This window comes from Anser brachyrhynchus (assembly GCF_964034855.1).
Source record: "Anser brachyrhynchus genome assembly, chromosome: 1".
NCBI lineage: Eukaryota > Metazoa > Chordata > Aves > Anseriformes > Anatidae > Anser > Anser brachyrhynchus.
In genome coordinates, this window is record NC_137694.1 from 211,573,585 (window position 1) to 211,595,983 (window position 22,399).

The 22,399-nt window shown below is 56.0% G+C and overlaps 2 protein-coding genes across 3 annotated transcripts in view; one reads left to right on the forward strand and one right to left on the reverse strand.

Annotated features, from left to right (window-relative positions):
- XRRA1 (X-ray radiation resistance associated 1) lies at nucleotides 1-16,234 on the forward strand. Of its 2 annotated transcripts, XM_080559959.1 has the most exons (19): nucleotides 1-240; nucleotides 1,385-1,494; nucleotides 2,451-2,605; nucleotides 2,823-2,894; nucleotides 3,729-3,801; nucleotides 4,515-4,612; nucleotides 5,026-5,085; nucleotides 6,247-6,380; nucleotides 6,899-6,997; nucleotides 7,983-8,233; nucleotides 8,393-8,433; nucleotides 9,202-9,318; nucleotides 10,155-10,248; nucleotides 10,619-10,737; nucleotides 11,050-11,322; nucleotides 11,736-11,892; nucleotides 12,008-12,120; nucleotides 12,427-12,532; nucleotides 12,991-16,234. In XM_080559959.1, exons 1-19 carry the CDS (start codon nucleotides 140-142, stop codon nucleotides 13,254-13,256), a joined length of 2,439 nt encoding a protein of 812 aa, XP_080416085.1. In that variant the 5' UTR covers nucleotides 1-139; the 3' UTR covers nucleotides 13,257-16,234. The 2 variants fall into 2 exon arrangements, with proteins under 2 accessions (XP_080416085.1, XP_080416084.1); XM_080559958.1 differs by lacking the exon at nucleotides 5,026-5,085 and having other exon boundaries at nucleotides 11,050-12,120; nucleotides 12,427-13,132.
- The window catches only part of RNF169 (ring finger protein 169), a 23,686-nt gene continuing 15,688 nt past the window's right edge, over nucleotides 14,402-22,399 (reverse strand). The window contains exons 5-6 of the mRNA XM_080559987.1: nucleotides 21,553-21,652; nucleotides 14,402-19,907 (exon numbers count right to left, since the gene is read on the reverse strand). Coding sequence (XP_080416113.1) covers nucleotides 18,708-19,907; nucleotides 21,553-21,652 — 1,300 coding nt within the window. The 3' untranslated portion in view covers nucleotides 14,402-18,707. The remainder of the gene's footprint in view (nucleotides 19,908-21,552; nucleotides 21,653-22,399) is intronic.

The window sequence follows — 22,399 nt, forward strand, 5'->3', positions numbered from 1 at the left end:
CCCGTTCCTGCCGCCTTTGGCCGCCATCTTCTCGCCTCCCTCCTCCTCCTCCTCCTCCTCCTCCGCCGACCTGGGCGCTGCGGATTGGCCGCGCGAGGCACGCTGGGAGTTGTAGTTTTCTGCCCCCCCTCCCGTTGCCATGGCGACGGCGCGGCGAGGGGAGGGGGAGAAGATGGCGGGCGCGGCGCGGAGGCCGAGGGGGGAGAGGGGGAAGAGGGCGGGCGGCGCCGGGTCCGTGGGGTGAGAAAGGGGGGTGACGAGTGCTGTGGGCGCACGGACTGAAGTGTCAGGGTGCATCTGGGCCGTGTGGGGCTGTGGGAGTTGTGTGGGGGTGTTCAGGCGGGGTTACGTGTGGTGCTGTTCCGTGCATGTGGGTGTTCATGCGGTGCTGGTGTGTGTGGGCGTGCTGGGCGTCTGGGGCGCTGTAGGGGACATACACGAGTGTGTCAGGACTGAGGGAGGCGCGTGTGCAAGGTGGGCTGTGAGTGGGGTGTGCGTGGGGAGCGGTGGCGCAAGCGGGTGGGGATGCTGGGGGCTGCTGGTCAGAGACACGCCAAATCTTTTAGGTCGGAAAAGTTCTCCAAGATCGCCTAGTCCGACCTTAAGCTGAAAGAGAAACAAGTCTCATGCGTTTTTCATAAACGCCTGAACCTCCTTGAAGATTTCCTAACGTGACCCGCTCACCACAAGGCACCTAATTTCCAGCACACCTGTACCTTACCCTTGCTTTTGGCTCAATTTCCTCACATTCCTGTGATGTCAAATTCCCAGTCTCCTTCCCCTGTACCCCCGTGAAGCAAGGCCTCAGAAATCCTGAGATTTAAAGGTATTTTTTCACAAGTCACACGGGCAGCTGCGTGCCCCTGGCATGCCCTGTGCCACCACCGCTGTGCCACCCAGCAGTGCCAGCATGGCGCTGAGCACCTCCGTGGGTGCTGAAGCACCATCGTTACCCGTACCGATGGTGCTGTGCTTCATGCTACAGTTAATTACTGATGTAGCACCCCCGAACTGTATTTCCAAGGACTGAAAGGTGGGTGATTTTTTTTCCCAGAGCCTCCTCAGATTGCAAGGGAAAAGAGCCGGGGGAAGGAGGAATGGGTAAAGCCGCAATCCCCTGAGTCACCGTCCACACAGCCTGACCCGCACGCTCTCTGGTGTCTGCATTTTGCTCTCCTGAGATGGAAAATAATGCACATATGCCTATCACCTCATTTTGTTCTCCATTTTAGAAGCGATGCTCTTCATGTGGCACTAACAGTGTTCCTTTGCGTACAAGCCGATACTTGATTTGTGACTACCTCTGTAAAGAGCTGCTTAAAGCAAAGTAATGCTGGAGGTAGTGAAAAATTTAACTCATTTATTTATTTCCCACTTTTCCCAGGAATACTGCAGTCGAGATGGCTACAACCGGACTCTATAAAATGGGTGATGGAAGCAATTATGCCACGAACTGCTTTCCTGCCAGAAACATTTTGCACAACAGTAAAGAAGGTGACGCTGAGTGCTGCTGGCGAAGTCACCCTGCAGAATTACGGCATGCCCACAGGGGCAGATCCACCAGGCATGCCACATACATTCAGCTGTGGTTTTCTGCATCAACATCACAGCTGATAAGCCAGATAAAAGAACTTAAAGCTATGCCTAAACTGGCCTAAAAAAGTCTTAAAATTGTTTAAGACTGAAATGAAGAGGGCAGAATGTTTAAGGCATCTGTTCAATGAAAGCTCCAGCAGACAACTCAACATTATGGCAGGGGGGAAGCAACATCTAAGCTTCAGGAAACACACATGGATAGACGGCATGGTTCTTCATCAGTTGTTCTGAGCCAGAGCTTCTTCGTCTCTGGGGTTTGAGAGTCACATCTGTGAAATGCTTAGGAATGGCAGAAATGCCTTCTAATATTTGAGAAATAGCGAAGAGGTCTACAGGGCTGGTTGGGGCTGGAACACATAACCCTTTAGGAGAGGTTGAGGGCTCTGAGCTTGTTTCCTCTTGCCAAGAGGAGACCAAGGGGAGACCAGACTGGTGCTTACAGCTGCCTGAAGCACAGCTACAAAGACAACGAAGCCAGACTCCTCTTAGTAGTGGCAGATGGTATAATGAGGTAAAAAATTGCAGCCTGGCAGGTTTAGGTTGGATGCTAGCAGAAACTTCTGCACTGGGTGCAGGCCAAATTACCCTGGGAGGTGGTGGAATTGCTAGGCAAAGCCGCTGATCTGATGTTGCTGATGGTCCTGCTTTGGGAGGGAGGGTGGATTGGAGACCTCCAGAAGGCTCTTCGGCCCACATTTCTACATCTGCAGCCCACTGCTCTGTTAGCATCTCTAAAGTAGCATGTTTCTCCTCTTCTGTGGCTGTGGCTGCAGCTTTAATGTCCCTATCTTAAATATGTGGTCACTCAACATTTTATATCCCTGCATTTCTGTTGTGCATCTCCATCGTGCCAGGGGCTGGGCGCTGGCTGCTGGCACCCATAGCCACCCCACGGGCCTGGGCCGAGCCGGGAACCACCAGGGAGACAGCACAGCAGAGGAGAAAGCCCCCACGTTCTGCCTCTGTGGAAGAAAATAATGAAGACAATGTCCTGGATGAGACATTTCTGGCGAGTGCCTCTCCCTCCCCATCTCCCTGCCACTTTCTTCCCCCTTGCTGGGACCCAAGGGACCAGATGCTACCCTCACCTGGGGGTATTGCTCCGTGAAGCGGGGGACAGCTGAGGTCTGGTTTTGGGGTTCAGGTCCCAGGAAGAGACATACAAGGTTGCTTACAGATGTGGTGCAGGCCTTAACATTTCTTTATTTTTTTTTTTTTACTTTCAGATGAAGCACCACTGTTTGCATAACCCTTCTGACCTGTGTTCCGTGAACATAAGCAGCCAAAATCTGGTCTCTGTGAGTATCAGAGGCTCAAGAAATATTAAGGAACTGCCTTGAAAGTTGAAAAAAAATACTACATTAGCATGTAAGTGTCCAGAAATCAGAGAAAACACCTCAGAACCAGGCATGTTTCCTGCCCAGGAGGGTGAGCCAGCCAGCTGTGAACAGGCTTGAATGATCTGTCTTGCAGGCTGTTGGATTGTGTCTTCACAAAATTCAATTCAATTAAAAAAAATTAAAATTAATTAAATTAATTAAAATTAAATTAAATAGTGTCTTCCCCAGATTAACATGGTCTTCACCAGGCGTAGCCTGTTCCTCATTTATGTACACTTGCAAGTTATTTTTCTCTGGATTCAGGGGTGTTTATCTCAGCTGTGGCAGGAGTTTAACTTCAGTGACTTTCCTTTGGGCCGGTGACTAGCTGGCAGAGCAAAGACAGAACGAGCTGAGGTGCTGATAGTTTTAAGGGTGTTTTTAGGGTCCTGTCCTGGTGCCGGGAAGGACAGACGTGCTATATAGAGTGGCAAAGTTTTGTGGGTCACTTGTGGGCATCAGATGTGGCCTAGGAGCCCTGTGTCATGCAGGGGGGCAAGGTCAGCAGTGGGGGCACAGAGGGGGCTTTGCTTTGGGGCTCGGCTAACCCAGGTCTTCTGGAAGCCAGCCACCAGCTCAGCTGTGCTTTAAATGCTCTCCATAGACAGAAAACCAAAGGAAGACTTAACAAAATGCTATGATTTAGGCATTACGCGAAACGGAGAGACCCACTTGTTTCAGATCAGTTTACAGCTGGAGCTGTTTTGTTTTGTTTTGCTTTGCTTTGTTTTTAATACACTTTTTTTTTTTCAGGCTAAAGAAGATGATTTTGAGAAATTTGATTGTGTTGCTTTTATAAATGCTGCTGAGAACCTGCTGACGTTAGGTAAGGTAAAAAAAAAAAAAAATCTGTTTTTTTTTGCATTACCAAAAAGCAGATATTGCTTTTCAAGCCAGGGCAGCTTATGCTTGTCTAAACTCAGAGCTTTACAAAGACTTTTCATGTACACAGACAGCACTTTGCAGAATTGCTTCCTTTCTGTTACTGAGCTGAAATCCTTGCACTAATTCCCTCTTCAGTGATGATAATTGTGTGCCACGGCCGTGCCCTTTTTGTTGTTAGAAACAAAGCTCTTTACAAAGAAAATCCCCATTTAATATATAGAAACATGGAATAATGAAACGACTTGTCCCAAAGGCTCAGAAGGCTAATGGGGGAGCCGGGAGGTGAATCCAAATCCAGTGTCATGGGCTCAGTTAATTTGAATAAGAAGAAAGGAAATCTGTTTATGACTAGTAAAACGTATAAGCTAAATGTGCTGGCAGTAGCTTCGCGCAAGAGTCCAGCTGGGGGGGGAAGGAAATGCATGAAAGCAAACCAGATGTCTAAGGAGTGGGCTGTTGGGGCGTTATGTGTGGTAGGGACAATTGTCTAACTGAGTTGGCATTTTCTTTCAAACGTGCCAACTGATCACAGTGGAATATTACAGAGTCCTGCTTGTTCCTGCTGGTTTTGGTCCACGACAGACCTTGGGACCTGGCTTGTTCTGTTACTGCTGGTCTTCACTCGCTGGACTGTTTCCTCTTCCACCCTTGCAGAGCCATTTCGGAAGTTTCCGGGGCTGCGGGAACTGGAACTTTCCTTGAACGGCCTAAGAAATCTGAAAATCACCGCTGGAGACTTCCTGCATTTAGAAGTAAGATGAGGGGGAGCCGAGACCTTGGTCATCTCTTCCCTAGCATAACACTGAAGCCTAACATGTAGCATTGACGTGTGTCCCTGCGGTGTGAGTTCTCTGAAATCCTCTCTTCCTGCTTCCTTGTGAAACCAGGACGTCCCTTCTGCTGCCCCTCAGGGACCTGCACATCTTGCTTCCTCTTCCAGATGCCCACTGCTCAGCCCTTTACCACAGGACCCCTTGTTTCCCCGTCACACACCAACCCCTTTGCTGTAGGATCCTCTCCACTCAGCCCATCACAGACTCCCCACTGTTGTCCTCCTCACCTCCTGCCCTTCTTTTGCTCCTCATGGACCCTCACCCTGCTGATGCCAGGCAGGCTTTCAGTCACCGGTGTCATCCTTCACCCGATTTTGTATGATCCCTGGCAGGTCCCCATCCTCCTCCATGCCATGCTCTACCTCCCTGCGTCCCGTCCTCCTCCTCTCCAGGTAGGTTTCTGCGGTTTCCCTGAGTTACAGGCTGCCTTTCTAACACAGCAAAAGAGTCTCTTTTTTTTTTTTTTTTTTTGCTTTTTTGTTTAAAAAAAGAAAAAAGGGACAAAGTGGATCCTAAATACAAAGAATGCGCTTGGGGCCTTGTCCTCTCCCTCCAGCTTGGAGTGGGTCTCTGCTGCAGGGAGCTCAGGCTCTGGATCAGCAGTTCTGACCTCGCCGAGGTTTGCTCTCTTCAGGGAGGTGACCCTGCCTGGATTTCTCTCTCACCGTATACGTTTTGTGATTGCTGCTGGGTGGAAAGTTCTGTCTTAAAAGGCTTCTCTCTTGGCTCATCCGAAGGATGGTTTGTGGCTTGGCGGTCGGCTCTGCAGGCTCTGATGGCGTGGCTCACCGCGCTGCTGTGGTCCTGGCCTCCCTCCTGCCTGCAGGCTTTGGGAGGCCTCAAAACCCATGAAACGTGGGAGAGCTTCTCCAATGTGCCTCCGACGTGCTTTTGGTAGCTCACTCAGCGTCTGAGTCAGTCCCTGAGCGCAACCCCGGGTGCTGGGAACTGAATTTGCAGGGCTCACGAGGCCGGGTTGGACCCTGGCCATCCCTGAGTGCCTCTGCCTGAGCAGCCTGGTCGCTGGCATCGGCCGTGAAAGGTGGGGATGGGGCCCATCCTTGCGTCGTTCCCCATCACATCTCCCTTTCGTATGGTGCCCTTTTGGATCCCAGCTTCGTCCTCGAACCAGTACCCAGGATCCTGTTTGCTGACAGCCTGGAGAAGACAGCTCTGGGAATATTCATTGGAAAATCACATTAAATTGATTTGGAAAGAGCCGTGAGCTCGGGCCAGGGAAATACAGCCTATTGTAATGCCCCAGAAAACTATCACTGTTCAACCTCAAGTCTCGTCTTGTGCACGAGCTCCCAGCAGGGTCTGTTCCCTGTTTTTATCCTGCCTGCTGTCACACGAGTGGCCGGCCCTGAGCCCTCCTGCCAAGGTCCCGCCGCTGTCCGTGAAGTCCCTGCACATCAGAGACACCCGTGGCGTCACCCTGGGGTGGCAGTAGCACGACAGCAAGTTTTCTGTAAGGGTTTAACATCCACCTGGGGAAAGCCAGCAGAGACTTGTTCTTTGCTCCAGGGGCTGCCCTCTTCTGTTTCCTTCAGGACCTGGATCTCTCCTATAACAACTTATCCCCGGAGGATATTTGGGCATTGGGGGATTTGGCCCAGCTGAAGATCCTTCGCTTGACGGCCAACGGGCTTCGGACCCTGCCTGCGGACCTGGCAGGCTCCTGGCAGTGAGTGCACGCAGCAAACGGGGCTTTGCCTTGGCCAGGGAGGTCCTGGTGTGCCCAGGGGATGCGCTGGGTGGGCAGGGGATGGAGCCAGGGGGCTGACCTGGCGCCCTGAGCTAGGACCGTGCTCACCCAGTGTACCTGCTGTCCAGAAAGGGACCTCCAGGCGGTGATTCAGCAGCTGGGTGGCCGAGCCACGTGAGCAGGATGCTATTTATTCCTCGTTAATTAGACCCTTGCCATGGAGCTTGCCCGCATGTGTGCGGCTGTCGGAGATAAGGCGCCGAGCTAGGTGGTCTTTCAGACTGATTCGATTTAGCTGCTTTTAGGTAAGATATCAGTTTCCTCTTCAAAAAAAGCAGGCAGCCCCAGCCCCGTCTCCCAGGGGAGCGAGCAGATAGATACGTCTTCCCCCAGCGACAGCAGATGATGTGTTTTTCACCCGTCTTTGCTTGAGTATGCTATTAATGAGCTATTAACGAGCCCCTTTTTGCTATTAATGAGCCTCTCTGTATTCACAGCTCTGCTCATTTAAGATTTCCGTCTCTAGAGGTCTTGGTGCTGGATGACAATCAGCTGTCAGACCCGAGTGTCTTTGTGAGCCTCTCTAATCTCTGCAGGTAAGGCAGCACCCAGCAGCAGGCAGCGCTGGCTTTCGGGGGCTGGCAGCTGCCTCCATCAGCTGCTGCACAGCAACAACGTTTAAAAGAAAACCCAAATTCTTTGTGATTCACTCGGGTACTTCCCTGGGAACTCGCGAATGTTACTGAATGGTAGCGAACAGCCTGCTGCAAAGCGCAGGCAGGCCAGACCCAGCAGATGGCTGCTAAATCAGATCCTGCCCTGGCTGTTTGCTGACCGCCGGGTCCGATTTGAGAAACAGCAGTTACTTTCTCCATTTTCCCTTCTCTGCCCCAATTTGTCCTTCGTTCCAGCGCAGCAGCGCTAGGAAAGGCTGTGGATCAGCTCCCTTTATTTAACACGGGCTTTCGTGGTTCAGCCAGAGAGGAGCCGCTAGGAAGGGGGCAGTTACGTGCCCCTCAGCTGAGCTGTGAAGGGTTTGGGTACGGCGCCGGGACCTTCTGATGTCACCTGGTGACCTGGAGGTGGGAATCGGGTCTGGGTTGTTGGCTCCGCCAGGATATTCCCAGAGGAAACTGCGCAGCGTTCGTAATGAGGCTGGGGGAGTGGCGTGAAGAGTTTGGGGTTTCTGCTCTTCCCTAAGCTCTCTTGTGGCCCCAGGTAAGTGCACCGGTGGTGTTACACTTGCATGGGAAGTTGGGCCATCGTTAGGGAATCCCAGCAGGACCACGGCTCATCAGAGCTCTGGTGATTTAATGAGCTGCCAGGGTGTCTCCTGGTCTGTTCAATTCCCACCATGAGCCAGTGCTGGGTGACCTTCGGGTTGGTCTCGGGGGCTGAAGTCATGGGCTTCGGGGGCAATGAACTGAGCTCATGGTTTGGATTTTACACGTCAGGAGAGGAGGGGAGCGGGGCAGCAGGACGGGGGTGTCGGGCTGGCTCTGCGCTGGAGGGCCAGCCCCGTGCCCCGCGGCTGCCAGGAGGAGCAGATGGCTTTGTGTGTGCGTTTCTTCTTTCCTCTAGCCTGAGGGAACTGAATCTGGACCGAAACAGGATTTCAGCGGTCCCCTACCTGCAGCAAGCAGAGAGCAGGCAGTTCTCCCTCCACCCCGCGCTGGACGACGGCACTTTTAGGGCAGAGTGGTACCAGTCCCTGAGCAGCCTCCGGCAGCAGCCCCAGCACGAGGGCACGGAGGTGCCAGAAGAGCTGGAAGCGAAGAGAGGGCAGCTTGAATATTCTGTGTTACAGAACAACGGGGATCCAGCCGGGAGAGGTGAGCAGTGCACGCCTCTCCCTGCCCTCCCCGATGTTGTTTCGGTGGGAGAGGGCTCAGTTAAATTAGGGTGAAGCCTGGCTTTTCCAGATCGGGGCCAGCTGAGCGCTCAGCCTCATGCATTACACATCCAAACCCTCACTTTGTGTTTCATTGCAGAGGTCCGGTTTGATTCTGGCTTTCAGGGATGCCCGGTGCCGGTAAGAACCGTTGGCTGACCTGTGGTTTGGGGTGCGGGCTCCAAAGCTTCCCTTCCCCGCGCCTCTCTCTCAGCTCTTTGTTTAAGCTCACCAGTACTGCCCAGACTCTGGGTGCTGCAAGTAATTACTGTCTGCCATCAGGGAGGTCAGGAGCAAGTTTTCCCTCAACCACTTGAGCTTAAACTTCTGTAGCTTTGAAATGGAAGCTGGGTAGCTCTTTGCTCATGCAGACACACAAACACGCTCCCTGCGTGGGGCAGCGTGCTCTGCAGCTCAGGTAAGGACTGAAGCTCAGGTGCCTGGAGTTCACGTGAAGGCTTCTGAGGGCTTTCGAGGCACGCAGCAGGGAGCAGGAAGGAAATGAGAGCTCTTGGCTTCCTCTTGCCGTGTCCCTGCTGAGAGGGCACTGGTTTCCTACGGAGAGGATTTTAAAGGCCCTTTCACAATCTGCCACCAACCGTGTACCGAACGAGGCTGCCACCCAACTGCCACCAGCTGGCTCAGAGTCACCGCCTTGCAATGGTTGTAAGGGGCTGTTTTGCTTTGAGACACCGTTTTCCAGCCTGTCTGGAGCCTTGGACTGACAACGTGCTGCCTCTCTCTGCCTGGTTCCTGCCTCAGAGGCTTTCACCACAAGCCTGAGCTCTGGAACGCAGCAGGTAGCGGTTGGGAAAGCACCAGTATTAACAGTTTCTGTGCACGTGGAGGTGTTGCCGTGTCTTGCAGAGCCTCTGGAGCGGTGCCTCAGCCTCCTCCTCCTCTCTTCAGGGTGTTTCCAGGGACGGGGGCCCATCTGCCTCGAAGACTCTGCCCGCTCCCTCCGTGCGCAGAGACATTTGTGCTCCCTTTCCTGAGCTGCAGCGTCTCAGCCTGGCCTTCAACAAGGTGATTTTGGGTCCCGTGGCTCTCCGTAGGTGCACAGGTTCAGCTGCCTGAGCCCCAGGTTAGTTCCCGTGGAGATACCCCGGCCCCTGAGGCAGAGGGGCACAGCTCTCCCTGGCGTCCATCTGCCACCTACGGGGACGTCTCAGGCATCCAGCACCGCTCAGGTGGGACAGGACACCTGCTAGGCGGCTGAATTGCACCCAGCTTGTCTAAACCCCTGCACGTTATCACAGAATCACAGACTGGTTTGGGTTGGAAGGAGCCCTAAAGCCCCAGCCCAGGCTGCCCCCAGCCCCCCCCAGCCTGGCCTTGGGCGCCGCCAGGGCTGGGGCACCCCCAGCTCCTCTGGGCAGCCTGGGCCAGGGCCTCAGCGCCCTCAGAGGGAAGGATTTATCAGAATTCACCAGGAAAAGGGGGATTGCATCAGAAAACGGGGTACAGGAAGGCCCACCTTCCCCTTATCTCAACCCATGAACCTTTTTTTTTTTTTTTCCCCCAGCATACTTTCTTCTCCCTCTTCTTTCGAGGGCAGTTTTTCCACTCTCTTTTGAGTGAGAGAGCGATTGTGGTGGAGCTGCCCAGCAGGGTAAAACCGCCACAGTCCCCTGCGGTGTGATGGTGCAGCTCTGCTTGCTCGCAAACCACGTCTCTGGTTCAGGGATGCCACCTCCCTCCTCCTCCCCTCCTCCCCGCTGCACACATCTGCCCAGTGCTGGGCTCCCCACGCGTCGGAGGGATGGTTTTTTTCTGGGGGGATTGGGGTGAAACTCTACAGCCTCCCGTGTGGCTCGGCGGCAGCTGCTCGGAGTGAATGGCAAACCGTTTTTCTCTTGCAGATCACGGATGAGACGGCCCTCTTACCCCTGGCTTTCTTCCCGCGGCTGAAGGAGCTGACGTTTCACAACAACCCCCTCGCCGCCGCCCGGAGCGGTACAGTGTGACCCTGGCTCCACGGGGCACTCCTGCTCCGTCCCTCCTTCTGTCCCCTCTCTGGGACAGGGACCCCTTTGTCATCGTCACTTGGCGTTTGGATACCCCTGCCCCGCTGGCCCAGGCCCCCAGGAAGGTGCTTTAATTGTGAAAGAGCAACGCCACGAGCAGGGCTCTTGCAAACGCTGTTTCAACGCCCTGCTGCTGCTCCTGGCCCCGCTGAAGCCCCTAACAGCCCAACCATGACTGCAGCGGCGCAGTCTCGGGCTAAATTTTGCTCCCCGGATCGTGTTTATCCCCCGAAGATCCAGGGTTCCTCCTCCAGCAGCTTTCCCAGGGGATAAATCCTAATGAACCCCTGCTCCAACAGGGCAGCTGCCCCTGCTGACCCGGCTCCTCCAGCAGAGGTTGGGGATTAAACTCGTTCGCCACAAGAGCCTGCCTGCGGGGCGGAGGCACTTCTCCATCCCTCTCAAAGCCAGCCGCAAGGTGAGGCAGGGGAAATGGGGCTTGCCCTAGGGCAGGGACAAAACCCCGGCTGCAGTATTTAGGGCGGAGGGGGGGGGGCACGGGAAGAGCATTCAGGACCCCGGTGGGGTTGGCAGGCTGGAGGGAAGGAGTGGAGGAGCTTTACTCCGCGTGAGGCCGGGGTGTCCAACCCCCAGTTCCTCCCTCATTGCCCAGGTGAGGTTCGTAACTGGGTCTTTGGGCCCAATCCTGCCCCTCGGCCTCAGCTGAGGGATTCCTGGGGGGCTGAAGCTGCTGCCAGGACGTCCCCTGAATGCCTCCGTGTCCCTCCAGGTCTCGTCGCATCTCCCCAAGGTCAAGAAGCAGCCGCCGACGCTGGAAGCTCCTGCTGAAACCTTGCGGAGGCCGCTGCCAGCCGTGGAGGAGGCTACAAGAGGAGCTGGGGCTCCGAGTCCGCCCCGGCCGCTGCCTCCCCTCGGCCCCACGCCTGCAGCGCTGAGCAGGGACGCCGGCAGCAGCAGGCCGGGGGTGCTGGGGCACGGGGAACGCGGCTCCAGGCCTCCCAGCACGGCCCCGGAGGACGTTGAAGCCTTCTTCATGACTCAGGTGTGTGAGGCTGGGCAGGACTCGCGAGGACACGAACGGGTGGGCAGATTGCCCTGGGTGGCACTGGGGGGGGGGGGGGCACGGAGCTGTGCTGGCTCGGGGCGTAGCCCCAAACACCCAGCTCATCCGTCCCGCGTTGCGCCTGCTGGAAAGCTCCCTCTTAGAGCCCACGAGGGCAATTTCCGATTTGATTTCCCTGGAAATCCCAGGACTGTCAGTCTGCAGAGGACGGGGCTGGACCCTCTCCCCCTCCGCGCCCGCTCCCACCACGCGTGGACGGGACGAGGTGCTGGCTGCGTGGCTCAGGGCCACCAGGAGACACCTCTGACCCCAGCAGGACGGGCTCCGGCTGACTTTCCTTCTGGGCTGCGAGGAAAACGCTGCTGTGAAGTCTTTTGTTTTGCTTCTTCCAGGTGGAGGACGTGTCCGGGCCCCGGCGGCGACCCGTGGCGGAGGGCAGGCTGGAGAAGAGGAGCGAGCAGGGCGAGGAAGGGAGCCCCCGGGCTGTTCCGGAGCGCTACGAGGAGCTGCTCAGTGGGGACACCGACCCGGATTTTATCGAGCCAGTTGGTGAGCGAGGAGAGCAGAGGGCTCTTAGCAGGCTGCTGGGCGCTTTGGTCTGCTCTGACCAAGAAAGAAGCAGCAAAAGCTGTTGTTGTTGTCCCCTTTTCCCTTTGGTTCACAGGGATACAAAAGAACGTGCAGGCGCTCTGCTACATCCTGAACCACCCCCTGGTTTACCGCGATGCCAAGCCACGCCTGGACAGCTTGCAGAAGCCCTACGTGCCTCGGAAAAAGGTAAAGGGAGCAGCCTCTGAAGGGAGAACAGCACCGTTAGCGATGTTGGTGTCTGGGAGTGTCCCTGAACTGACGGCGCAGCTCTGGGGTGGTGGAAAGCTGATCCAGTATTGCCTAATGCATCGATAATCGTAGGTCAGTGTCTAAAACGGACCAGCTCGGTCCAAAAAAGAGAGTCCGTCTCACCTCCCTCCTGCAGAAGCACAGGCTTGTGTTAGTTTGGGAGAGGGAGCAGGAGAAGGAGGTGGAGGATTGTCCCCCTGGAAGGCAGGCACGCCGCAGCCTCCTGATCTTCCCTCCCTGCAGCACGGGAGGATGCCCGGCCCTCCCGCCCGCAAGACAAAAGCGGAGGTGCTGGAAGGGATCCTGGTGGCCATGAGAAACGCCTCGACCGTCACCACCGTCCCCTTGGGTACGTGCCCGCACTCCCCCTCTCTCCACGTCACCACAGATTTAGGGGCAGGATCTGAACAAAAAGGTGCCCCTGAGCTCGGCGGGCATTGGGAACTGAGGCTCCCCTGCTTGCTGCAGCCTCACCCCACGACCCTGAGCCCCTCAGTCCCCCAAAGCGCTGCCCCCGGTGCTCTGGCTGCGGGTTCATGGAGGAGGAAATGCAGAGCAGGCACTGCTGGAGTCTCTGGGCTCCACAACCCCTTCCCCTGCACTAATTGGGGAAAGACTGGGGGAAAAGGGAATAAATTAGGCTCTAAGAGCCACTGCCCAGCTTGAGCCCAGCCCTGTGGCCGCGCAGACGTCTGTGTTCACTCTGGAATTGCTCAGGACCTCTCCCAGCCCCGCTCCCACAGCCCCCTGGGTTGGGAGGGCTGGGTGTGCTGGCAGGATCCATCGCTCTGCTCCCACCTTTTCCAGCGTCTGCTTTGCAAAAGAGGAAATCCAGCCCCAGGACGTACCGGGAGGCGCTGAGGCTGATGGAGGAGCTCCAGGAGGTGTTTGAGAGCGGCGAGGAGCCGGCCCCGGGCACGGGCAGGCTCTCGGACGAGGTGCCGGTGATCAAAGCTCTGCTGGCGGAGGCAGCTTCCAAGCAGGGGAGCCCTGAACAGTTCCAGCTGCGAGGAAAAAAAGTGGCCAAGAAGGTGCCCAAAGGGAAGGCTGCGGCACAGCCAGTGCTTGAATAAAGCACCCAGACCTTTGTCCTCTTGGATAAATTTGTTATTTTTTTTATAAATTGGTTTGGAGCCGTTTTTCCCCTCCCGAGACTGGAAAATCGAGAGCAGGGAAAAGGTTCACCTGAGGCTCTCAGCCAGCAAATTCCAGCTCGAAAGCACCAAAACATCTCACCAAAACATCTGAAATGCTTCGACGGTAGCACATGAAAACCCTTTGCTCGCTGTCACGCTCTGCAGCTCCTGTAAATAAGGTGTGTGCTCCCCGCCCCTGCGCAAACCCGACCCGTACAAGAACTGCCGCGCTCCCTGGGCACTGCAGGGAGGTTTTGGCAGCGATGAGCAGCAGCACGGTGCCCGCCCTGTCTGCGTCTGCCTGCTCTGAATGTCACCGTGTCCCTCTTGTCACCAGAGCAAGGCTGGCCCCGGGGCTCTGCCTGCTGGACTTGAACGTGCCTGGGGAGCTGAGCCCAAAACCAGGCATTAAAAACCCAAATCCAGCCCGAGAAGAGCTGCACCAGTGCAACCAAGGGGTTGGGACAGGCAAGGGGAAGAAGGGGAGACATGGAGGATAAGCAGCACCCGCTGCCTGCTTCCCTACGTGCAGAACGTGTCATTATACTCACCTTCACCCTTTTTTTCCCCCCAAAATATTAATCAGCAGCCTCCCTGGGACAGGGCCACCCGTAACCCGCTCAAAACAGACCGCGGGAGGACGGTGCCGGTTTCCCCGCGCAGCGACTTGAGCAGAAAGAGGCGGCTCACTGTCAGAACCTGGTTTTATTCTGTTTTAACCTCTGCCTTTGTCCTGCAGTTTTGAGTCCTCGTTGCTGTTAAAAGGTACGCGCGATTTGCACACGGCTGGCACGGTTCTGGTTTGTGACGAGCGTTCACAAGCAGGGTTTACTCTGTTCCGAATAACAGAAGCCACAACATGACGGACGCCTGCATGTCATTTTTTTTTAACCCACACATTTACACATGCAAGTGAACGGTCTCCCAGTAACTTCCATCGTTTTTTAAAAACATTCGGGTGAAGCCACGGGGGTTCAGCTGAGACCCAAAACGACCGCAGTCTTTTACCGCACCGGTGTTCCCGATGGCGAGCTGAGGAGAACGCTAAAGCACAACGATTTAAAGCGCAGGGGAGGAAAGTGTAGCAACATCTAGCTTTGTTTTTCAACAGTTTGACAGTAAACACCGAGAAAAACCAGGCAGACACAACCCCCCTCGGTCAGCAGTTGAAGATTTCCCTCTTTGCATAGTGAGTAGCTAATTCTAGAGCCGTCTTGACGCTTCGCCGTGCTTTGAAGGTAAGGGGAAAGAGGAAAGGTTTTACGAGCTTTGCACCGTTTCTATCAGACGCGCACCACGCCTGGAGCTTGCTGCCGAGCTGGTGCCACCTCCCAGCTTCACCGAGCGCCACCGCAGGGAGCGCCCCGCAGCTCTCCGGCGCGGTGACACCGGGACGTCGCGCCCACGGCCACCGGACGGCGAGGAGCGGCCCTTCCTGCTCCTCAGACGCCCCCGCGGGACTGAGGGGACGCATTTCTGGTGAACAGCGAGGGCTGGCGAGGAGCTGGGAGCCCTGCGGGGTTCTCAGAGCAGCACCGAAGGCCTGGTTTTGAAACAGGAGCGAGTCTTTAAGGCTTCTACCTCCCCCTTGCTTTCCTTGCTCAAATACACAGAAGCGCTTGTTCAGGCGATACTTCAAGGACTACGGTGCGCTGCATGTACAAGAGCGTTTGGAGAAAAAAATACTGACACTATAGAACAAAACATTACACAATCAGCTTGCGTGATCCTTTCTTTTGGCACTTTTCCTTCGGTTGTCCTCGCCGACTCTGAGCACGAACCTTTCCGGACGGCGCAGAGAGCTCCACGGAGTCCAAGGTGCTTTGGTGGAGTCCGGCGGCGTCTTTGGCAGATTCAGTCACTGGGTTATCGCCCCCTCGGTCCCAGGGGGGTGCCGCAAGCCAGCTCTTGCCCTGGTTTTGCTCCCAGGAGCGGGACACGGCAGGGACAGCTTCACGTGGTGGGAGGACGTGCAGCGCCCGTGCCGTCCCACGGCCGGCGAGGACGGCTCTGTCCCAGCGAGAAGGCGGCTGCAGGAGGGAGGAGGGTGAGAAACTGCTTCCCAGCAAGCGGCGAGAAACGCTCGGCGTCATCTTAGGGCCTCTGCAGATCCTGCGCTGCATCCAGCAAGAGGTATTTTGCTCCTCAGATGGCACGCGTTGTGGCAAAGGAAACACCTGCCCGCTGCAGCGCGCGAGGCTGGGAATTTCTGCTCTTTCACACCAAGTTATATACAGTTCTTTTGTTTTGTGCAAGCTCAAACGAACTCACACGGCGTTAAATTAATAAAACATTCGTCGTCGCTTCAAACCACCCCGAGTCCCTAAACCCGACAGCGACGCGGGTGGACTCGAGGCGAGCCGGGCACGCGGGCGAGCAGCTCCCCGGGAGCTGGATGGGAAGCAGCAGCTGCCAGCCCCTGCCTCCGCCTTTCAGCAGCTGGACGGCGAAGCTGCGGTCGAGCCGTGGTTTTCTCTGAAGGCTGAAGTCAGCGGGGCTGGGAACCTGCAGGCACAGAGCTCCAGGAGAGGTCGGTCCCGTGCCGACAGCGCTCGCTGGGTGCGGCGTCTACTGCGAGGGGGCAGCGACGCACGAAGGCAGCGACTCCCGGTCGTGGTACGAAACATTCAGAGGTCTCCTCCCACACCGACGCAACGGGCCGGCCGCGGTGCAGGGCCTGGGCAGCCGGGTTTCGGGGCGAGCCGGCCGCTGACAAAGCCAAATTTGGGGTCCGTGGATCCGGGCACACCGTGGGCAGCGGCCGTACTAATGCGGCTCTTTCCCCATCATCTATTTATTTTTTTTTTGTCTCCAGACAGGTTTCAGCTCAGGCCGTGCCGCACGCACATCCGCTGAGATGTAGAAAGAGAAAATTAACACAAAAAAACTAAATATTTACGTAACCTTTTTCTTTTCTTTTTTTTTTTTTTAAAAAATGATATTTAAAGACACTGGCCTGGTGCACCGGACTTCAAAATTGTTTTTAAGAGGGGAAAAGGATACATTCAGCACGTAACCCCCCTGTAAACGTAGTTTGGGTTGTGCAGGCTTGCTCAGAGAGCGCTGGCAGCACCGGCACGGAGGGAACCAGCACAGCGAGACAGGAGAAAACCGTCGAGGGAAATCTGCTCGGGGCTCAAGGGATTAACCGCAGGCAAGGGGCAGAGCCCAGGGGATTTGTATAATTAATAATAAACCTGGATGAACTCAGGAAGTGCACGCTTTAAGTTAAAATATCAGGGAAAAAAAAAAAATCAAATTCTGGGTAAAAGCTGGGGGTTTCCATCCTGAGCTTATTCTTTAGAAACCGCTGCAGAGGGCGAATTCAGGCCACGGCTACTCATCTCCGCGCCGCTCTTCTCGGTCCAGTCAGGGGTCTAATTACTCCATCTCCTTCCAATTAATCGCCGGGTACGCGAGCATGATTCGGTTCGAGTCCAAAGAACCGCGCCTGATGCGGCAGCACCGTGCGAGGGGCAGAGATCCGCCTCCGGAGAGGTGCGGAGACCCGGGCTGGGTACGGCTTCGGCCATCCAGTAGTTTGTGTGTAAGGAGATACAGATATATATATATATAGATATATATATATATTACGGAATCATTGCTATAAGACTTCTCAAAACGAAAGTGTCGATCTGTTGAAATATAGTATTTAAAATATATAAATTTTATCCATTAAAATATAAGATTTCTTTTTTTTTTAAAAAAATCCAGTTCAAGTCGGAAAACGCGCCAGGGTCCTTGCAGTTACCACAAGCGTGCTGGAAGAGAAAAACAAAACCAGTTCCTGTTTTGTTTTTTTTTTTTGTTTAAGAGGAAGGGAGAAATTGGGCCATTTTTAAGGTAAATTCAGGAGGAATTTGGGCAACGACCATTTTCTGGGTCTGTACAACCACGAGCTGCCCTTCCCTTCGTGCCGCGGACACGGCGCGTTTAACCCGTGCTTCGGTTACGTCCTGGAAACGTCCCTCGTCCCCTGGCACCGACGGTCCCCAGCGAACACACTGCAAGGCAGCGCTCTTAGAGCCCGATTACCAGAAATAACCCGAGGAATCACCCCAAGGATGGGGCAGAGAGGTGAAAGGAAGCAGAGCACGGAAGGCGGCTGCCACCGAGGGCCACGTCTGGGTAGACAACTCCTCCTGCTCCACCAGCCGTGCCCGACCCCGTGCCCCGAAGTGGAAATCTGTAGTGCATCGCTCACCTGAGCTCTCGTAGTGGTTCAAACACCTGCGGGTGGCACGCTCGGAGCCTGGGGAGGGCAGATTGCACCCCGTGTGCCCCCAAACCCCCTGCCAGAAACTCCTCGGGAGCTGGGAGAGGGCTTAGGGGTGCCAAGAGCCTGCAGGGTACCTGCCACCTCCTTCCCAGGGCCAGCGTCCCCCTTCCTCCATCCTCCCTTCCTTCCCCCTTGAAGCCTCAGCAGGAAGGAGAAGAAACCCTGGGAGAAAAGCTGCAGGAGCTCCCTGGCTCACAGCACCAGGGGACAGCTCCCAGCCCAAGTTTCCTGCTCTGCCGTTACCAGGAACATGCAACATTCCTAAAACGTTCTGTAAAATCCCGATTTTACACCCTTCTTCACTACATTTGGCCTTCTGCTCGGAGGAAGCAACCTCAGCCCTGTGCAGCCAGCGAGGCACATTCGGCTGTCACCACCGGAGGTGGACCCACCCGGTACCTGCAAGCAGCAGCACGAAGCCTCCCTCGCCAACAGCCCGGCTGGTTTAAGCTTAAATCCAGCCAGGGTGTACAAATATTCTGATAATATTACGTCTGATCACCGCAGCATCGGGAGAAGAGGACAGGCAGAGAGGAGCACACTTCTCCCAGGACCTGCTTTCCTCCCCGCGAGCGGAGCTCCGGGTGCTCCTGGCGCACCGAGATGGCGAGGCAACGACTGGCCGAGGTCCTTCGCGCGAGAAAAACCTCAATAATCTCAAAACGTAAACAGTAATCGCAAAACATTCACCCAGAGGCGGAGGTTGGAGGCACCTCTGGCTCCGTCTGGTCCAACCCCTGCTCAAGCGGGGTGCTGAGGAGCCAGGACCCCGGGGACTGCCCATAAAACCCTTCTTGCTAGGGGAACCCCACTGTCACCGACTGCCACCCGCGTTGCAGTGTGTTCGGGGGGCTGAGGGACCTCTTTCAGACCCATGGACCAGCCAGGCTGGAGGAGTTTTGTTTTGTTTTTTCCCCTTTTTCTTTAAATCTGTAAGGACTCTGGCTTCTCTCCGAACTGGACCTCCAAACGCCTTACCACCAAAACGAAAAAAAAATAAAACAACAAACACAACGGCGTGGGTGGAAGCATGACAAAAAAATAGCTTTCCTCTAAGACAATCCGATAAACCTCATCGTCCCCTAGAAAGGCAACGTCGCCCGGCAGCGCTACTTGGCGCCCAGAGTGCTCTTGGAGCGCAGCAGGTAGCGGTCCACCCGGACTTTCCGCCTCTCCACCACCGTCCTGTTCTCGCTGTCAAAAATCCTCTGCAGGTGCAGGGCCAGCCTCCTGTCCTCCTCCTCCTGCTGGAGCTTCTGCTCCACCTCCCGCACCAGCCGCTCCTCCGGGGCCAAGCCCGCGTCCCCCGCCGCGTGCCTCAGTCTCTTGACGGAGCCGTTGTGCTCCAAGTGCTTCGTTTTGCAGCGCCTCTTCCTTCCCCGGCGCAGCGCCGGCGCCTGCTCGCCGATGATGCCCTCGAAGGAGCTGTTCTGCACGTGGATCAGCTCGTTGCTGTTCAGGTATTTCAGCTGCTTCTTCCCCGGCGAAGGCTTGACGGGGACGCCCAGGGCGCCGCTGTCCGGCAGCGCCGCGCTCACCCCGATGATCCTCCTGCTCAGCGCTTTAGGGCCGAGAGCCAGGCAGGATTTGTCCACCAACGCGTTCGTTTTGGGGTCCGGGGCTTCGGGCGGCCGCGGGTGGAGGGAGGTGACGACGGCGGATCGCTCGGCGGCGCTCTCGTCCGTCGGTAAGGCCTGGGAATCCCTGGTTTTCTCGCCCCCTCTTCCCGGCGTTGTTTCACTGATAGAAGGGAAGAAATCCAGCTCGGGGCGGGGGCCTCCCGGCGCTTCGGGGGGGAGCTGATCGTCCTGCGTTTGCGGCTGCTCTCGGTGGCCGGGGTTGGTGACGTCGGGACCCACGGCGTCCTCCCCGGGCTCCGAAGCCAAGGACGTAAGGGTGGCTTTATTGGAGAGAGTCTTTTTCACCTGGCGCTCCTGGAATATCTGCTCCCACTTTTTCAGTATCCTGGGGCTGGCCTCGTAGGTGGTTGGCTTCTGCAGGCTGCGGCTGAGGTTCCTCGGGGTGGACTTGATAATGAGAGGGCTCAGGACCCGGCCATCTGGAAGCCTTTTGGGAGGCGTGCAGGGGGAGCAGACGATGGGCTTGAAGTGGTTGAGCTCCTCCGAGATGCTGTCGTTGCTCTCGGGGCTGATGGAGCGCTCGGGCTTGTGCAGGGCCGGCAGGGAGGAGGCGGCGGCGAGCACCGGGCGCTTCTCGGCCGTCAGGTCGGGGGCGGAGAGGCAGCGGTTGTTCTGGGTGGACGACAGGACGCCCAGCAGAGGCGTCGAGGCGCTGGTGACGGGGGGGACCTGCAAGGCAAGGCATCACCGCTCAACAAAGCTGGTCGGGGAGGAGAGTTTGGGCAAGTGAGGGAGAGGAGCAGCCGCCGCCACTGCTTATGGCACGTCAGGGATGACGCGGGACCTAAGCGGGGGGACGCCAGACCCCGGCACGACCCGGGGCTCGAGTTTATTTTAGTGTAAGAGCTGTTCTTTGGGCTACCGGGCTCGCACAAATGGCAACCCCACCGGAAAAAAAACACATCTGAAGCAATGCAAGAAGCTGAGAGGCAGCTGGAGGAAGCCACGCTCCTCAAGGGAAGCGATCACCAAAGGGCTTCTTGCTCCCTAGGAACCCAGAGGAGAGGAGGAATAAATACTCGGCCTGGGCTCATCTCGCTCCTCTGCAAACCACCAGGAGGAAAGGGCTCTGGCAGACCTTGCGAGGAGCATCTCCAGCACCACCTCCTGCTGCTCCTACACCCGGAACGCGGCAGAACCCAGCCACAAGTAAATTTACGCACTAATGCAAATGGCATCATTATTTTCCAACATAAAATTATTTTATCCAGCTGCTAACCGAGGACAATGGGAGCCTTGCTCTGCTTCACCCAAAATAGGAGTGGTTTCTATGATTTTGGGGTCAAAACAGATTTGTGGAACATCCTTGCAGTGCAACTCTTAGTTGGCCAGGCCCATGAACTTGAAGAGGAAAAAAAAAAAGGCCTGGGAGGGCAGCTTAGTTACAGATCCTGTGCTTTGAGCTCAATTTATCTCTTATCAGCCTCGACAGGGACTGGACCAGGCTTTTAACACGAGACTGACCAAGGTCCATGCCCGAAACCTCGGGGACGCTAGCCGGGTGCTCACTGGGGTCAACTTCACGTACCGACGGGGATGTCACCAGATCCCAAGCGTCATCCCCCCAACCAAGCCAACCTTCCAAAAGGCTGCAGAGGCTTTTGTCCTGCACCACAGGTGGCTGAGGGAGGAGAAAACCTAACGGGTATCAAGGCGTCATGGCCTTGAAGCATGTTGTACCCCCATGTCTCCCACTTTTGACGCGGTGACCCCCGGCACCGGTGTCCCTTGCTAAGCTGCACTGCCCAAAGCCACCGGGACCCTTGAGAAAGCTGCTGCTGCAGCCACCGGGAAGCCGCCAGGAAATTCATTTCATCTGCAGGATCTGAGGGAAGCAGGACCAGGCCAACATTTCCCACGGCAGAGAGCTCGGTGAAAGTGCGAAAGAAAGTACGCTCGCACCAGGCGAGCAGCGAGTTTTGCTCTTCTTAAACAGCTTTGGAAAGAAGAGGGGAGAAAGAGGATTTTTTTCCTAAAGTTTAAAGAAAAAAAAACCTGTTTAGTTGTCTGGAGATTCAGCCTTGGCAAGAAAATGAATTACCAAACGAAGGAGCGAAGAGAGCCCTTCCAATTGCCCCACAAAGCCAACAAAGCTCTGCAAGCCATCCACCCTCCCGCTCTGTAATTCCCAACCTCGCAGGTTTTTGCTGTGAGCTGTATGGAGCCAACTGGCCCCGGGGCGATAACACAGCACCAGCAACACCCCAAAGCACCAGCACTTTGTACCCGCAGACCGCTGGCGCTGGGTGACCTCGGATAAGGGCAGGTAACACATCAAAGCCTTCCCCGCCCCGCGCCGTCGAAGCGGCCGTACCTTTGTTTTGCTGGCCGGGGCTGATCTCTGCCTGCTCTTTGATCTCTCCTGGATGGTGTCAGTGCAGCTCCGACTCCTCTCCACCTTGGAGGTGAGGTTCCTGGAAAGCAGTTGATGTGAGATAACAGTGGATACGAGTCGACGTCAGATAACTTCCTCGTCTTGGGACCAGCACGACAAACAGCCCCGGCAGAGGCTGGGGCTGAGCACAGGGCACCCAAAAGCCTTGAGCTGACCACGTCCTTGCGGACAGAGCCCCAAATCCAGCTTGATGGGACAGGAGGCTGCTGCCCACCCCGGTGCCAGGACCTCACCCCGTTCCCCCACCCTCTTCATCTTCATCCCCACTGCCTCGTGGCCACGGTCTGACTCGCGCGGCTACGCCGCAAGCCGGACCAGACCGAAAATGAAGCCACTGATGAAAATCACTCGGACTAGATGATCTTTGTAGGTCCCTTCCAGCTGAGCTGTTCTGTATTAGGCAGAAATAGTCTCACTGGGAGGTGGAATCGAGCCGTGAGCACCACACGGACCTGCCTGCATCGTTCCCGGGGGGAGCCGCAGCGCTGAGCTGCTGAGCCCAGGGTTTTGGGCAGGGAAACCTTCGGGTCGAGGGAGCTGAAGCAGCAGCTGGGATGGACACTCCTGACCACGGCACCCCAGAGCCCCATCGTGTGTTCAGGGTCTCCCCAATGAACACCCTGACACCTCTCCTAATTGTAGTTAATTGAGGACAGAGCTAACGACAGCAGTACGGAAGCCCCTGGGCTGCTCGCGTGAGGTCTCACTGAGGAGCTGTTTGAAACAAAGCTTGAGTTCAACACAAAGAATTCTGTTCTTTCATGAT